The following is a 17,889-nucleotide window of genomic DNA, read 5'->3' as shown; positions in this document are numbered from 1 at the left end:
CGTAACGATGCATCTTCCTCAAGAATTACATAGTTCAAAACACTAAGATCAGACATATGATTACATTCTTGAGCCTTTTCAAAGAATTTAACATTGGCCTTATGCAGATACATTTCAATGGACTCCATTTTAATGTCTCAGTGCAGGGTCTGAATGGAGACATAATAATGTGCGTTGGTTATCATTCTTAAAACTTTGTTTTGAATAATCTGAAGCTTGCTTAACTCCTTTTTCTGAACTGTTGCCCAGGTGGGAGATGCGTACGCAAAAATAGGACAAATTATGGAATTGTATATATGCCTTTTCCTCTTTATATCTAATCTGGAGGTCGCAGACAAGAGCGGCGTAAGACTTTGAATGACCCCAATAGTCTTGCCTCTGACGCAATTTATATGATCTTTCCAGAGGAAATTTGAATTATATTTTAGTCCTAAATAAGTAGCGCTTTTGAAAACAGGAACGACAGTATCAAAGAGCACCAGCTGGACAGTCAAGAGATGGTTCATTTTATTTTTCTTAAAAATCAGAAGTTTGGATTTGTCAGCATTAATTGCAATTTTCCACATGGCGCACCATTGTTCAAGCTTGGGCATAAATCTTTGTAGTTTCTTTATGGCAAAATTTGGCGACCCAGACTTGACAGCAAAAGCTGTGTCGTCTGCATAGCAACCCATGAAGAAATATTGATCCAGATATTCTGCAGGTAGGTCTGCCACGTAGAATAAGTAGAGCACAGGCTCTAAAATAGATCCCTGTGGGACCCCGGCCTTCACATGCTTCTTATTTGAAGTGCTTTCACCAATTTGAATATAGAACGTCCTGTTGGACAGAAAAGAGTGTATAATTTTTATCAACTCACTGCTGAAATTTAAGTTTATTAACTTGTAAATTAGCCCCTCATGCCAGACGTGGTCGAAGATTATTTGTCGGAGCTGTCTGCTTGCTTCGATAGCCCCTATTACTGGTGCTGTCATCGCACAACATTTGCATTTTTCTTTGATACCCATGTTTTATGCTAATTCTCGTTATTGTAAGCTACAACAGCGCAAAAAATGCCCTAGCGACGATGTAATTATTATAAGTTATATATTATTATTATTACTGTCTTTAAATGTAATTATTATAAAGTTTAGGTATATTTTTATTAAGATATACTCTTGTTCTATTAAAAACTTTAAATGTACTGAACAGAAGGCACACTTTGTGCTTACGACTCAGTCAACCACTTGTGGCAAGATAACTTATGATAACAATTAAGTTCAAATGTTAAATTTAAATTCAAATAAATTTGTAGCCTAAGACTACACAAATCAATTTAATACAAAGCTGGTTCAAAACTTAACTGGCATGGAATTCAACTATCAGCAATTATAATGCAGGACTGAAGACTACAAATCTTATCTTATCTAGCAACTTAGTAACGTGGCCTCTAAAGGCAAAACACAGTTTGTTTTACAAACTAAAAACTTCATTTGGATTTTGGTGGGAAAACAGATGGGAAAATTGACAGTAAAGATCCCAAACATAAAAAAACTCTGGTTACAAAATAAAAGAATGTTACATTATACTTTGTTCCCTGATTAATTATTCACCACATGAAACAGTGTAATGCATTTTTTGTTTGCATCATACACAAATTATTTATTTTATTTAAATGCTGTTCAAAACTGAAGAAGATTTTGCAAACATATTGACCATATTTATGTCATGATTAGCTATTAATCGTAAAATCCTAACCTATTAATCGTAAAATCGTTCCTATCCACTTTTTGCTTTAGTGTTTGCATTGTGTATAAAAAACTATGAAAAATAAAAAACAAAAATCTTAAAATATAAAACTACAAAAAAGTTTATTATAAAAACTATAATTTCATTTTATTAATTGTTTATATTTATCTCTATCCCTAGCCTTTCTCAAGCATATGTGGCTCCCTCTAGCTTGCATCAAGTAAATTAACCTCTTCGTCATCCGTAACGCATCTAGCGCGTTTAAGTGAAACTTCCGCAGGGTGGCCGTAATGCACCTCAAGCGTTCTTCTACATTTTAAAGCTTTTAAACATTTAAAACACTTTCTAAACATTTACTTGTTTGAGTTTTTATTTTTGTTTGTTCTAATACCTCCTAGAGGGTAGCACTAATCAAGCATTCTATTTCTAATTGAATTTGCCCCGGGTTTTATGAATATTCACGCCATTTTACATAAGACAGTGAGAGATGGCTTCAACGTCTACTCAGCAGAAAAAGAGAAAAAAACGAGAATGAATGTACAATCTGATTATATCAAAAAATTGTGCCTTACTTTCCAAATATTTTTCTGAATCCTTTTGGTTTATCTTTGGGCACAACAGGAGATGCAGGTGAAGATACTTTTTGTGCACTGGGTTGTCCAGTTCTGGACAATTCTGGTAGAATCTCTGATCTCTCAGGCGCTATTAAAAATTAATTAATTAATGCATATATGTAAGTTAAAAATTGTAGATTTCCATATTACATGAAACACCTATTTTTTTTTTAGAAAATTACTTATATTGTTTCTTTAAATGATGCATAATTTGAAAATTTTTGCTGCATTCAGAATTTAAATACAAACAACCATTTTCTATTTGAAAAATCCTAGCTAAGAAAGCAAGATTACCAATTAAAACATACTCCATTGAATTTTTCAATGCACTTTGGTCGTAGATTACAAGACATGAAACTCAGAATTTTAGTAAATGGGAACTCACATTCAAGGATGTTTCAAGGCCATTGGCTGCCCACGTATGTTCCTAAGATTGTTGCCCCCAAATTTTAAAAAAAAAAAATGCTCAATGATTAATAAAATTTTTATTTCATACTCTTTAAGTACTTATATATGACAAATAGTATATAAAGTACTTACAGTGAATTTAATGAATTTAAAATATTTAGACATGGTATCCCGAGAGTCCGGCCACTCGCATACTTTTATGTGCTGCACTCTTTCACCTAGGAACGGCTCTGCTCACATTCACAAATTATATTCTTTACCCCAATTTCATTTGTGAAGCATTTTGTAAACTCTGTTTAGAAGACAATTTGAGGATCTGACCATAAGTAAAAATATAAGACAACTCTAAAATCTTTCAAAAATGTATAGGACACAAATTTCCTAGCTTCAAGCATATCATGAAGCTTTATATCATGAAAGTTTTGTTTTTAGTATCAGTCAGCAATCAGCCCCTTAAATTTCACAAAATAAAGATGTTTAATACATTTATGATGAAATTAGAATTACTGCAACTGTACATCATTCTTATGATAAAAAGGCTTATTGATGATACAATTTAGATTTCACTTGCATTTCATTACTTTCAAATTATGTCACCATTATTTAAAACATTTGCAAATGCTATAAAGAACCCATCTTTCAGTCCAAGATTCTATGCGGCACAGAAATTCTCTTCTTTAACATGCATTTTGGAGATATGCCAAAAGTGGATTTAAGCTCTTATGTTTTAGACTTTATTCAACTTTTAAAATCAGTCTACATAAAAATTTATTATATTCAACGATGATTGAAAACTAATTAGTCAGCCAAAGAGATGATTTGACATGTGTAAAAATCTAGATGGCAATTCTTCAATTCAGTTTTGTTAGCTGCTTCATCAAGCCTTCACCCTCACCCACCACTGTCTTTGAATGGCAGGAATTAAAGTACCAGATTCACGACTGTGCACTTAAAATATTAAACACACACACACATATATACAAGCATCAAAGCAGTTACAATAGCAGAGGTAAGTGATTTTGTAATGGCTTATGTTAACGGAGATTTAAAAGAAGAAATTTTCATGGAACATGCCAAAGGTTTTGAAGACCAAATAATCCTGACTATGTTTATACTTTGCAAAAGTCTATGGTTTGAAACAAAATGGAAGACAAAGGTATAAAAAATTAAATAAAAACAAAAATTTTGGATTACAACCATTACAATCAAATAAGTGTGTTTACAAGATGAAAATAACTCAAGGGGATTAAGTCAGGTGACTCACTCATTTTTGCCTCACAAATAATGATTGGCACATGACGATGTGGCATATGTCTAGTGGAGGTAACATAACCACTAGGCAGATGCCTGTACCATTTTCAAATGACAATTAGCCCATCAGTGGTGTGTCATGAACTCTAACAGCTGTTTATCTTCAAAGCATATTACATTAATGACAGGCTGTGAAACTGATGATGTACTGCAACCCCCTCTTCTATCCTACCTCCAGAACATCTCAAACACCATTTTTCAACAAACTAGCCCCCAGCCACAAGCTGCACAACTCATCCCGAATGCACTGCATGACATGAAAGTGTTCTGTTGGCCAGCTTGATTCCTCAACTTCTCACTAATCAAGCAATTGTGAGCCATCATTGGGCATTATCTGAATATTCTTCTTCCACCAAGAAATGAAGACAAACTGTCAAATCACATAAACAGTGCATGGGGCACAACATCACTGGACATGATTCAGTTACTCTTCGGGTCGATGCAACAAAGTGTTCAAGTAATGTATTACCCCAAATGGGGCAAACACATTTTATTGATGCATTGCATATCTAAGATTCTTATCACTGAACATCTTTGAGAATTAAAAAGTTCTTGAAGATCTATGTATGAAATATGGAATGTTTCCGATCATTCTTTCATAGTGTGGCCTTTTCTCTGACAGGCAGTGCATAAATAATCTCTGCTTCAGGAAATAATTATGTTTCTGTTATACCGATGTGTGTGACTGATTTCATGACAATATAAATATTTTTAAGAGGTAATCAAAGTACTGCCATTCAACGATGCTGAGATAAAGGAAGCTCTCATTCCTTCTACCTAGATGTCTCACTATGAAATTTTTTTCATATTTGTCCTTAAAAAATTCCTACAAAAGACATTATTTAGAATTAAAAGAGACAAATTTAATGCCAAATTAAAAATGAAGCAACAAAAGCAATCTTAATTGGAATTTATATCAATTTAAGGATGAAGAGCATGCCAGAAAATGCCTAATTTTAAAATATAGAGATTCTATTTAGATTATGTGAAGAGGGCTGTACTGAACTTTTTCATGTGGCAAATAGTTTAGGTTAACTGATTACGGGAAAGTAACTCAAGTTAGGTATCTGCCGATAGTGAGAAGGCACATAAGACTTCTTTTATGGATCTTCTTTTAAAGATATTTTGAACTTTTTTTTTTTAATTTTCACTTGTTTAAGGAGGAAATAAACTTAAAGACAGCAGCAGTTTCTTCTAGATGCAGTGACTAATTCACAACTTTTTAATAGAAAGTTCTTGTGAAATTTGAACCTGGAAATCATAAAAGGCATGGAATGAATTTCAAGAATAAACCTGAGAAATAGGATTTCTGCTACATGCAAGCAAATGACAATACAGAAAACCATTAACTGATATATATTGTAATTTTTTTCAACAAATTAAAAAAATATAACAGAGATTAGCATATCATCCCCCTTTTCACACAAAAATGAATGGTACTCGTCTCTGAAATACAGTTTTTACAACCTTATGTGAAGAGAAAAGAGCACAATTATAAACTCCACACACACTATGCTTACTTCAATACATAATACTTTATAAATCATTGTTGAAATATTTTTTACAGAAATAAACTCAAGTATTTTTCAAATCTTTGACCTAGAAATTATGAAATATTTTAGCATTTTGCAGACGCATTTCAAAGTCTTTAATACACGAGAAACAATATATATTTAAGCAACTATATTAAGTACTTCTTTACACTAACTGATATCTAAAATTAGAATAAATTTAAAGCTGAAAAAGTAATTATATAGTAGAGTTTGCACAATTTTTTTAGGAATTTTACTGTAATACATAATGAATATTAAAAGTACTTAAAAGGTTATAAATGTAACTTCTAAAAATTACATCACATGTATCAGTATTACATTTTAAATATTAAAATGTGCTAATTAGAGAATATCAAGAACATAATTCCAAATTTATTAAAAAGCTGCAATAAAAACTATATATTTGCTTTTTTATCAGCCTGTTATAATCAAAAGTGAAATCATAATCACAGGTATAGAAATTTCAAGATTGTGTATGTTAGAACTGATATGCACATGAGCAAGAAACGGAAGCACTAGAAAGAAATGAAATTAAAAATTAATAGCATGAAACAATTATTAAGAGAAGCATACTTGTAGCAGATCTTGAGAGTGCACCTGAGAAAGATAGTTTTCATTCAAAAAGTACATGCAAAAGAAACAGATAAAAGATGCATGAGAGAAACCATCACCTAATTCTGGTGCACTTGAACTGCGTTTTCCCAATCTTATTTTAAAGAATCCTTTACCAAAGGACATGCCAGAAGATGCTTTTGTGCGAACTGGTCTGAGAGTTTCATTACTAGGGTGGTGTAGGTTTTGGAATGACTGAGAAGTCCGGCCTAAAAATGCATCACATTTTTCCAAAATTCATTATTAAAAAAATCTTGTAACCTATACATGTATACAGACTTATATTCAGCAACAAATATTCAAAATTTAGGATAAAAAGAACATTTTTAATTTAATAGTACCTCAGGACAACTTAATACATATATTTACTAGTAAAATATTATTTACTTTTATTACAAAATTTCCCAGTATTCACTACATTAAATTGATGAATAATAGCTAGTATTATGATTGCACACTGATCAAATAAAATACAACCAACAAATTGCACATATACAAAACATGGAAATACTAAAACATGGAACTATAAAATTATGAGAAAAACAGCACGAATACCAAAACATTTGCTATTTGGAAATACTTGCTGTAAGATGTAAATAGAAGCTAGGTTGCTCTAAAAAGTTCACTAAGAAGGCAATCTCTTTTAGTGATTTACAACTACTGATAAAAAAATCAATCATGAATTAAGAATTTCAGTAAAATACTACAACAGTTAAAAATAAATTATGCACAGGCTGCATACCTGATGTTATTGCAACTGGGGAAGACTCACTGGGTGATTTGATATATTTCTGAAGTATGTCTGTTCCATGTGGACGGGGAAGTGTAGAATAGTGGCGTTTTGCTGGTGGGGTCTATTAAAAAAAATAAATAAATAAATAAATAAAATTAAAAAATGAATAACAGAACAGGAGAAATCACAAAATTTAAATTATTTAAATAAGAATGAGTATTAAGAACAAATCTATGAGTATAAAATATAGGTATGTTTAAATTTCCTAAATCCATTTTTACTGCTGCCTAAATATTACTGCTGGCTATTTGCTCCATGTTTTTACATGAAAAAATAACATCCATATTCACTCAAAAAAATGTATACAACACCCCCCCCCCCAAAAAAAAAATTGGTGATACAATTTGTTTTATCAAATAAAAAATAATAATAATAATGATATTGATTTAAAAATTATTTAATAAATTTTACAAAGATTAAAATATGGCACATCTAGTGTGAAAATCAAATTACGACACATCTAGTCAGACATGGTGCAGAGCTGAATACAATTTCTCCATCTGCTTACATTAGAATCTATATTTTAAAAAATAATAAATTCTTATTACAAAAATTGCCCATCAGAAATTAATTAACTTATTTCCCATATACCTTTCATCATATGTATTGTTTTCTTAAAACAAATCCATACATTTGAATACATTTTTATTATCAATTATGCCATAAATATTAGCACACGATGCATAAACAGGGACACTATTCATATGCATAAAAATAATATAATGTAGTGACAAAATGATCCCATTGGTACAAAAGCTCATTTTTGTTGCAGTAACCACTTGGTATTATAAACTACTTTCTCTGTACAGTGCACGGGACAAAATGCAAAATAAAATTTAGTTCCTGATATCTCTTGTATTTCTTTAACAAAAATATTCTCCTCTTTTATTTCACTTTCACTGAATTACTTTCAGCAAAGCACTGGCGGAAAGCCAGTAGGATTAAAAGTAAAGGCTCAAATTATTAATAAGAAACATCAGATACTCTTCTGTTTGAGGTTTTTAATTGCTGGTCTTTTGCACCTCTTTACTGTATTCTATTCTATGAATTATATCTAAAAGAAAAATATGCATGAAATGCTCACGACTGCTTATCACTAGCATCTGTCTTACTGTTTTACATTATCTTACCTAAATTTCTATTATACTAAACTGACTTACTAACTTAAAAAAGATTATATACAAAATTTACATTTTGCATTCATCATCCTAATACAATTTATTAACATACATGCTTTCAAAAACTTCATTATTTATTCCACAATTCATATAATTTATATTTTTACCTTTTGGGGTGTTGGTGGGTTTACATTTTCTGAGCTGCTATATCTATATGAATTAAGATTTGAATAAGGACTAGGTGATTCACCCCGTATGGGACTGAACAGAGGACTTTGCCTAGATATATCTCCAAGTCTTGAAGATGATCGCTGTAACTCTTCAGCCAGAGATAAAGAGACTGATGAATGTGGTTGAAATTGTCTGGGAACAGGAGGTGGCTTTTCAGTTACATTATAATCAAATGACAGTTCCTGTAAAAAAAAAAAAAAAAAAAAAAAAAAAAGAGTGTGTGCAATCTTTCTCAAACCAATAAAAATAATTAATTTAACAGAGTTTCTTAGAAATATTTTAATTAAGTGGAACTTAATTATTTACTTACACTAATATCACCCAAATTATATGATGAGAGATTTTCAAAATTGGAAAAGAAATTATCTTCATCAAAAGGCACTTTTTTTGAAGTTGTATCATTGGCTAAAAATAAAAATTTAAAGAATAAATTAAAAATTAAAAAAGGAAAGTATCTTTTTATCAAAAATACAAGCAATATTTTTACATGAATATTTAGATACTACAATTGTTTAAAGTATGTTGAATTTACACATAAAATAACATTCATTGTAACTAAGTATGACAGAATTCTGCAAGCTCATAATTCTTCCTTCCTCTTAATACATTCATATTTGTTTATTCATTAAAATAAAGAAAACTTTCCTTGGTATAGCTTAAACAGTGACACAAAGTGCTAGAGCTATTAAATTATGTCTGAAGATAAATAAAGCAAACTTCCTCAGACCTTTTTAACCAATTTCTTACATTTTACTGTATTAACTTTTTTTTTTTTCTTTTTGAAACAAGGATACATTCCTTTAATCTTCTATGCAAACGATGTATTTTCATTCATATTTTTCTGCTTCTTTTTTAACTGATTTTCACTGCTATTTTTGCCCTAATGAGTTTATTACTGATTATCTGAGTACTTTTATGCTTATGTTTTTGTTACTTTCAGCAATTTATTAAAACCCAATTAATGAAAATGTTGTATTGATTGTATTACACATGTAATATCAATTTAAAGTAAAATATAAAATAAAAAGAGCAAAATTTCTCTTACATAAATTTTAATTTTACACTGCTTCACTACCTAAACTAATTCAGACAACCACCACCCTACTTTTATTCTTTTATTTCTATCACTATGTCTCATAGCTCCATATTACTCTGCATAACAAAGAAATAATTTTAAAAATTTATACCTAAAGCTTAAATTTATACTGCAATTTGTAAAGTACCTCTTCTAGTTGGATTAGACAGAACTAACTCATGAAGTTTCTTGTATCGATTTAGTGAAGTTTTCATTTCTTGCAGCTTCTTTTCCTAAAAAAAAAAATTACTTTTTTTAAATAGAACTAATATACATATAGGAAGTTCAAAAGTGATTTCATATATCATATTTGACTTAATAATGGTGTTCAAATATATTTTTTAGAAATCTAGAAAAACCATGAATAAAATAACTACTCTGTTTAGGCAAGCACATTTTTAAAATTGAATATGATATCATCTAATTTACTTTAAGTGCAAAATGAAATAAATTAAGAATTATATGTAACTTTTATTGTTTTCACAATTAAAACACTAATTTATTTAATATTGATATAATGGTTTATTCTTGCAACCACTCAGTACACAATACTAAAGCAAAATTATTAGTTAGCATTTACAACATTTAATTATGCAAATGCTGAAATGCATAAAATTTTTAATAATTTTTTGGTTTCTTGGTAAGCTGAGAAAAATATGCTTCTTTCTTGCAGCATCTTATATTACAAGCATGTCAAAACTGTGACTCTTTGGCTTCCTAATTGCAGCTCACAAACAAACATTCACTTCTTAATACTCAGAAACTGAGTGCAGCCTTTTGGCATTTTATATGAAACTGCCTTGCAACAAATAGTAATTTTACTTTTAAAAATTGCATTTTGAAACAGACACCCTACAGCAATATGTTTCTTTATCAATTTGTAATGTAATTAAGTTGAAATAAGTGTGTGATAACTTAATAAGTTTCAAACTGTTTACTGGGTACTAATCATTACAGAACAAATTAAATTGCTAATATGTACTTCCTGTCAGAAAATTACTATTATGATCCATGTTACTTTTTGAATAATACTATTAGAAAAACACAAAATATGAAGATCATTAAAAATAATTCACTTCTTTCCCTCATGAATTTCTCTTATTTCAGGCAGTTTCTCCTTACAGTCCTTATATTTAGTCTCTTTGCTTCTCAACTGCCCCAGTCTAAGGTTAAAAAGATTTACTATTACTTTTATCTAACCTTCAGATATTTGGATAACCACTGAAGAAACCTCTTTCAGGTACAGAAAACAATATCCTCACAGGCTCTCTTACAGTTTGAGGAAGACTTGAAGTTTGGTGGACTCTTCTGTAGAACGTTTTAATGGCAGAAGTAAAACTTTATACTCATTTAGTATATCTATTACAATCTTCTCAAATAAGAATGTATATTGGTATTGGAAATGAGGTGCTTACTTCTAAGCAAGTCACCTTTATGCTGAAAACATACTTTTTCCACATTTAAATTCATTTTTAAGATAAGTTCTTAATAATCCTAGATTTACTTTGTATATCATGGACATGCCAGCATATTTGGCATTGCAAATCAGATGGACTTCTCCACAGAATTTCAAATCTAATTAAAAATTTATAGTTTCCAATTTTAACAAGAATAACTATGAGACAGATACCTTTCAATTTCCTTTTCAAATATTTATTTCAATATACGTGCATCAAGCAGTGAGGAACCCACCACATATAAACTTTTCTTTTCTATATTACATCTGCCAAAGCACAATATAGGTAATATTGGTGAAATCACTGAAGCTTGTAAAATTTCTTGACATATTTTCTCAATACTCCTTTTCCCTTCTGGTAATAAGTCTATTGGTGTTTTTGATTTTCTTGACGGATCGATCATCTTGCACATCTGACATGAAAATCCATGAAAATGCTTGATAAAAAATGATCACCATAAACTTCATGCAATGCATTGTAAAATCCTGTTGGAGTTTTTCTACAACTTTCAATTTTGATATAAGATTTTTGATTTTCCATAGCCACAATATGCAAAAAGACTGCAAATTCCATTATGAACACTCGTCTCTTCAAAGTGCCATACTTTATGAAACTCGAGAGACATCTAATTTTACTTGAAACCTCCATCTGCAATAATACATGATATGTACAATTTGTTATGTTGTTAAGGATTACCAGGAATTCATACAGGCCTTTTACAGGGAACATGAAGTGCATCTTATCAAAATTGATTGAAAGATTTGTAGCCACATCACCAAATCTGTAACCCACTTGATTCAACATTAAACATGCTTATAACAAAGTATTCCATGAAAACATGTTTCCCCTAAAGGCTCTTGAAAGCTTTGTCATATCCAAATAACTATAATCAGAGTTATCAAATTACAATATATTACTATAGAAATCACATTTTTAATACACAGATAGAACTGATCAGATGAATCATTTACAGATAGTTGCTTATTTCATCTTTAAATATTCTTCCGTAGAATATACTAAACCATTCACAAACATCAACTAAAAATTTAATAAATACAAAAACACGAATAATAAAAATACACATGAGTAATAATGCATTTCATTTATGCCCAACATTTAGAAATCTTAAACATTTTGTCTGACTTTTACCTTCAACTACAACTGATCCTGATTGTTTAAATTTAAACAGGGAAAAAAAAATCATTCTTGGAATACAGTGAAAAAGTCATCTAACTAGCTGTGTAAAGTAGCTCACAAGCATGTAAAATAGCTCACATGAAGTGTTTCAGCAGTGCTAAGATTAAGAACTGATTCATTTACCAGCACTGAAGTTTTCTGTAATACTTTAATAATTACAGTGAAACCCCCCTATAATGAAATGAATGAATCTTTTGGTCCTGTCTAGTTTCTCACATACTTAATGTTATTTTATACTGCTATAGCAAACCTTCAAAAGATATAAAAATTGGATATAACAAACTATATGGATATCTTCAATTGAAACTCTTTTTGTGTTTTTCATATATTATCCAAAATTTCTAATTACTAAATCTTAAAATCGCCATGTTTAGGATCTATACAAGAAAACATCTTTATGCTACTTTTCTTTTACGTTCACCCCCCCCCTCTTTTTTTAGTTCTAAAGCGTAACTCTACAAAACAAGTGCGTTCCTAAGTTTAGGATAACTAGGGCACAATAAACATACGTATTTAGAACATCATATAGTATAAGTGACCATTGAACCAAAGAATATGATTGGTTTCTCCTCTGATTCAATTCAAATTCTTTGACTGAGCTATCAGACAAAGCTATATTCAAGTCTGATGCTATAATGGAAATTTTTGTTATTCAGGAAAAGAAGTAGCAAATCATTTGAGCATTGGGCTATACAGTTGATTCATGTTTTACAGAATGGAATTTTGATCTTTAGCAGTTTGTTTGTTTGAGCATAAATGTTCTCCAAGTTATGCTTTTTGAATGAGGGTTTTGTTTTCTAAAGAAAACACTGAAAACACTGAAATGTTACTTAATCTTTGCTTTGCAACCATGGATAAAATACTCCTGCAATCTGAATTATGCAATAGAAAATTACAGATTATTTTTGCATAAAAGTTAAATTCTTCAGTACTTTTTGTTATTCATTTTTCATTTTTTATAATAGATAAAATCATTATACAGAGTTATAAATGGGTAATTTGAGAGAAGAATTAAAACAATGATATTTATGCTAAGTAAGTCATCATGTAATTATTAATGTAGAGTGAAACAGAAAAGATTAACCAATGAATTAAACATCTGTGTGTAATAATAATTGTAATTAAACCTTAATATGATTTTTTAAACTAGATTCACTTCTTTTGCTTAATCTTTTCTCTTTTTCTACATTTTTTCTTATCTTTCGCACCTTCCTCTCCTTTTTTTATTCATCATTTAATTTTTTTTACATGTTTTTTTGTGAGAAAATCCTTTTTCTTTATGGATTAGATACAGAAAATTAAATTTATGGTCTTAAGATGATTACTGGGGGGTTCAATTCTAAGTAAAGAAAGTAATATATCTATCTGATTAAATACATTGCTGAATACACTCACTACGGAAAAGTGAAAGGAATTTAAATAATCCAGTAAACAAACAATATCACAATCAATGATATATGAAATATCATAAGGTAAAAAAAAAAAAAATTGAAATGCTAATCTTTCTAGTCTATATAACAGGGATTTTCAACTAAGAGAGTATTTTGTCCTGGAAAGGAGTTTCACAATTTCAGGAGGGGAATGTGGTCAGCCTTTTATTTACTTTTTAAGTATTTAGTTTTAGTTGATGAATATATATATATATATTTAAAAAAACCCACATATATTCAAGTTTTAGCATTTATCAACATTTTCTATACTTTTTCTTGTTTAATTTATAAAACACATTAAAAAGCAATCTAAGTTTAAATAAATGTATATGCATATTTACGAGTTTTGAAAGGAAGAAGGAGGGAGTGATTATCTAGCTAGGTGAAAGGGATGCTTAAAGCAAAAAAAAAAAAAAAAAAAAAGTTGAGAACCAATGAGATATATAATATGTAATATGTTCGAGTTACTTTATTTACCTTAAATAACATCTTTTCAAATTAAATTAGAATTTTTAAAAATGACAGGGAAAAAATTATGCTTACTTTTTCATCATTAGCAGCCATAACTGAAGTTAAGGCATTTTTCAGTTTTTCTACTTCAGAATCTATGGAAACAAGCAATGGTTTTAGTATATAAACAATTTTAACTACAGAATAATAAGCAAATAACCACAGAATTTTAACCACAGATTTTTAACCACAGAATATAATGAAAGTAAATCAGAGATAGAAGGGAATACTCACTGTTTTCAAAAATAGGAGTTACAGCCCCATTACGTGTTATTTTGGATTTAATTGTAGCCAAATCTGCTTCTTTTTCAGCCAAACAAGCACAAGTTAAAATAAGCTCATTCTGTATAAAAATAAAGGATATTTAGAAAGAAGCAAAATATAGAAGGAATATTTTATCTTTGACGAAATTATTGGCCGTGTTCAAATACTTTTGTTTAATCATATTTACAAAATAATGATGATTTCTGGTAGTGGCCCCCACAAGTAATTTTCCTATATTTAAGGCAACAGAGAAAAGTTATTTAAAAAATATAACATGCTTTAACTCCTTATTACATTGGAAACCAGAAGAATAATACTTATATATATTATATTCCCATTCAAAAAAAAGAACAAAGATGAAATTATCCTCATAGTTCCACAGCTAGAGTTCCAGGGGAAAATAAAAATGCACAGTAATAAAATTATATGCCTAATTAAAAGTTAACTTAAAAAGGTATAACAAATACATTTAAATACATGATTGACAAATACATTTGTTTTATTAAATATTTATTGAGTTTTATTAAATTCTTAAAAAGCTTTCATTAAAACAATCACAACATAATATATCAAATGATACCATCTTTTACTTAATTGTGCTCTGAGAAAGTACATATTATCTTTTACTTAATTGTGCTCTGAGAAAGATTTTATTAAAATATGTACTTACAAGACTTGATGAAAAATATATGAAATGGTGACTATTGAAAGAAAGTATTTGTGAAGATTAATTTTTCATCTGCTATTATTTAAGTACTTAAACACAAATTGCATAAATAATTTATCATGAATAAATTCTACATTAAACTGCATAGAAAAAGAATTAAATAAGAGCTCTTTTTAAAATTGGCTATTGATATTAATACTATTATTAAAAAACCCTACTGTATTATTATAATATACATTTAGCTACAACATAATAAAGTCCTAAATTTTATTTAGTTATTATTTTTTCAACAAAACTTTGAACTCTGGAAATAAATTTAAAGTTTTCCCATGCTAAATAGTAAGTCAAAACTTGAGTTTTTACTAGTATGTTACATTATTCGGTTGTCAATGAAATAAAACTAAATCAAAGTATTACAGTACAAAGTCTTTAATCCGGACTCGTCGGGACTTCGGCGATTCCTGATTAGGGGGTTTTCCGGATTATAGATCATCAATTTAAATCTGGTAAGATAGCATGCAGAAATTATAAAATTAAAAATATGAAACCGTAATTTATGAAATAAAGAGCAATTATGATCTAAAGGGTACCAAAATTTATAAAAAAAAAAGGCTTAATATTTATTTGTTTACTTTATTAAATATTTCTTTCAATGTAAGTTGTTTAAGTCACTCCGTTTTTTGTGCTAATACTTTCTCTTAAATTCTATAAACAGACATAATTTCTTGTTCAGTTCCACTGTTCAAGTTCTGTAATTGCTGTGTCCAGAATACCGACTAACTTGTCAATCGAAATTTTTTCGTTTTCAATAATCTCTCTGTTACTTTCTTCACTATCGGAAGCGGTACATCGAAACATGCTTTCGTTTTGTAGATCTTTTGGCAGCTCCAGAATCGGAAACTCTTTTTGACATAATCGAAAGTTCAAGCTTACTTTTTATAAAATTGATCTAACAGTCTGCAAAAAAATAATAAGCCGGATCCAATTAGATTAAGGAACAACGCAATCTGCAACATTAACTGAAATAAATAATTAGATAGTTTTAGCTTAGCTTATACCGTCCTTTATACATTAAACGCGCATGCGTAAACGTACGCATGCGCAGAAAGTTTGTAACTTTGAGGTCCGGATTAAAGACATTGTACTGCACATATAATGTAGCACAGCTAAAAGCAATTTTTAGAAATCAGAAAAATAAGTAAATACATTCCTTCAAAACGTATAAATTAGCAGTTACACATAACTTTATTTCAATGCTCATAGAAATAAAAAATTTTAAAAAAATCCCTAAAATTTTACAATAAAACTGGGTAAAAGAAAAATGTCACAAGAAAACAATATTTAACAATATAACACACGGAAATTTCTAAACTGAAAGTTTGATGATTTTATATTAAAAGTTCACTAAATGAAATAATAATACTTTCTATGTACTTCAAGTTTATGATTCTTTTCTTCAATTTCCTGTTTTTCCTGTTCTACAGAGGCCAACCGCAGCCTTAATACAGAAATTTGCGCCATCAAATCCAGTTTGCTGCTTTCTATTGATGACCTTGAAGTCATTTCCTATTAATATCAATGTTAAGTAAAATTAAATGCTAAACTGAAAAACAAATTCTATAATTTATAAAAATCTTCAATACTTATCACCTAATTATTTCATTTTTCATTGTGTTTCAAAATAAAATGCAGTATACGCATGCTTAAAAAATATAAATATTTAGACAATATGTGAATACCTAAAATAACAGTGCATTAATTTTCAAATAAAATGCTAACTTGGATATTTACTTACATGTTCCTAAAATGAGGGTTTTAAATTTTAAAAGTATGGTTTAAATTATGCAATTTTTAAAAGAATGATTTAAATATTGCTCTCAGATTTTCAAGATAACATTTTTGCTTTTATATTTTCATGTGAAGATATGATGTTGAGTTAAAAAGTTTAAATAAAATAAAATTAAAAATTTTTACTTTTGGATTTCCAAATCTAATACTCATCAATATAAAATACAAATGACAATTTTAAATCTCTGAAGGAAAATTTTTGTTAGACAAACACTACAGTGTTAATATCAATCATTTAAAAATTATACAGTAATATTTAGGATGATCTTCATCCAATGGAATAACCATCAACAGCCTTAAGCTAACCCACATTCACAAAAAATGTATATTTATACTGTGAAATAACAATTAAAAATTAAATATAATTTGTATGTTTCATTCAATTTTAATTTTCAACTGACTTATTTCTTAAAATGGATATACAAACCTGCCTAAGCTGTGCCTCAGAGTTACTTAATTGTTCTTTATTTTGGGTTAAGGAATTTTCAAGTTCCACAATTTTTTCATTCTGAGCCTCAACTTGCTCTGTTAGAACATTAACCTAGAACATATATTTTTTTCAAAAAAATAAAATAATTGATAACGATTGGCAATAAAAAGAAATAATATATCTGTTAATAATAAATTTTGACATGTTTATTCATATCTAAAAAAATTCTTACATTAATCAAAAAATTTTTCAAATTTGAGAAAAGAGTAAGCCTTTTGTTATTGCCACAACAACAATGATTATATTTTACATAAGGTATGTACACTGACTACCAATAAGTATTTGGACACCTGTGATAGAAAAGAAAAATTAACTTTATTCAAAATTAATAGTTGGTAGAGCCTCCACGAGAAGTAATTACAGCGTGGACACTCCAGGGCATATTTTCCACAAGTCTTTGTATGACAGCTAGTGGTATTTTCTTCCACTCGCTTTGGAGAAGACATAGAAGTTCCTTCACCGATTTTGCACGGGTAATGCACCCCTGAATTCGGCGATGCAACTCGTCCCAGAGGTTCTCGATGGGGTTCAGGTCTGGACTCTGGGCAGGCCAGTCCATTCGATGAACTCCACTGGCACCATA

General features: G+C 29.3%; 1 protein-coding gene across 5 annotated transcripts in view; it reads right to left on the bottom strand.

Annotated features, from left to right (window-relative positions):
* Nucleotides 1-17,889, bottom strand: part of Liprin-beta (liprin-beta 1) — a 165,290-nt gene that overhangs the window by 29,374 nt on the left and 118,027 nt on the right. For 4 of the 5 annotated variants that reach the window (XM_085827729.1, XM_035353097.2, XM_035353098.2 and 1 more), the window contains 10 exons: nucleotides 17,244-17,357; nucleotides 16,403-16,534; nucleotides 14,272-14,380; nucleotides 14,071-14,132; nucleotides 9,592-9,676; nucleotides 8,679-8,773; nucleotides 8,305-8,550; nucleotides 6,969-7,080; nucleotides 6,286-6,435; nucleotides 2,301-2,430 (listed from right to left, as the gene is read on the bottom strand). In XM_085827729.1, coding sequence (XP_085683855.1) covers nucleotides 2,301-2,430; nucleotides 6,286-6,435; nucleotides 6,969-7,080; nucleotides 8,305-8,550; nucleotides 8,679-8,773; nucleotides 9,592-9,676; nucleotides 14,071-14,132; nucleotides 14,272-14,380; nucleotides 16,403-16,534; nucleotides 17,244-17,357 — 1,235 coding nt within the window. The remainder of the gene's footprint in view (nucleotides 1-2,300; nucleotides 2,431-6,285; nucleotides 6,436-6,968; nucleotides 7,081-8,304; nucleotides 8,551-8,678; nucleotides 8,774-9,591; nucleotides 9,677-14,070; nucleotides 14,133-14,271; nucleotides 14,381-16,402; nucleotides 16,535-17,243; nucleotides 17,358-17,889) is intronic. The other variant, XM_035353096.2, reaches the window with a different exon arrangement.

This window comes from Stegodyphus dumicola, chromosome 12 (assembly GCF_044657685.1).
Source record: "Stegodyphus dumicola isolate Sdum_Otavi_A_Nest chromosome 12, ASM4465768v1".
NCBI lineage: Eukaryota > Metazoa > Arthropoda > Arachnida > Araneae > Eresidae > Stegodyphus > Stegodyphus dumicola.
The sequence above is the reverse complement of the archived record's forward strand: the minus strand, read 5'-3'. Positions and strand labels throughout refer to the sequence as shown.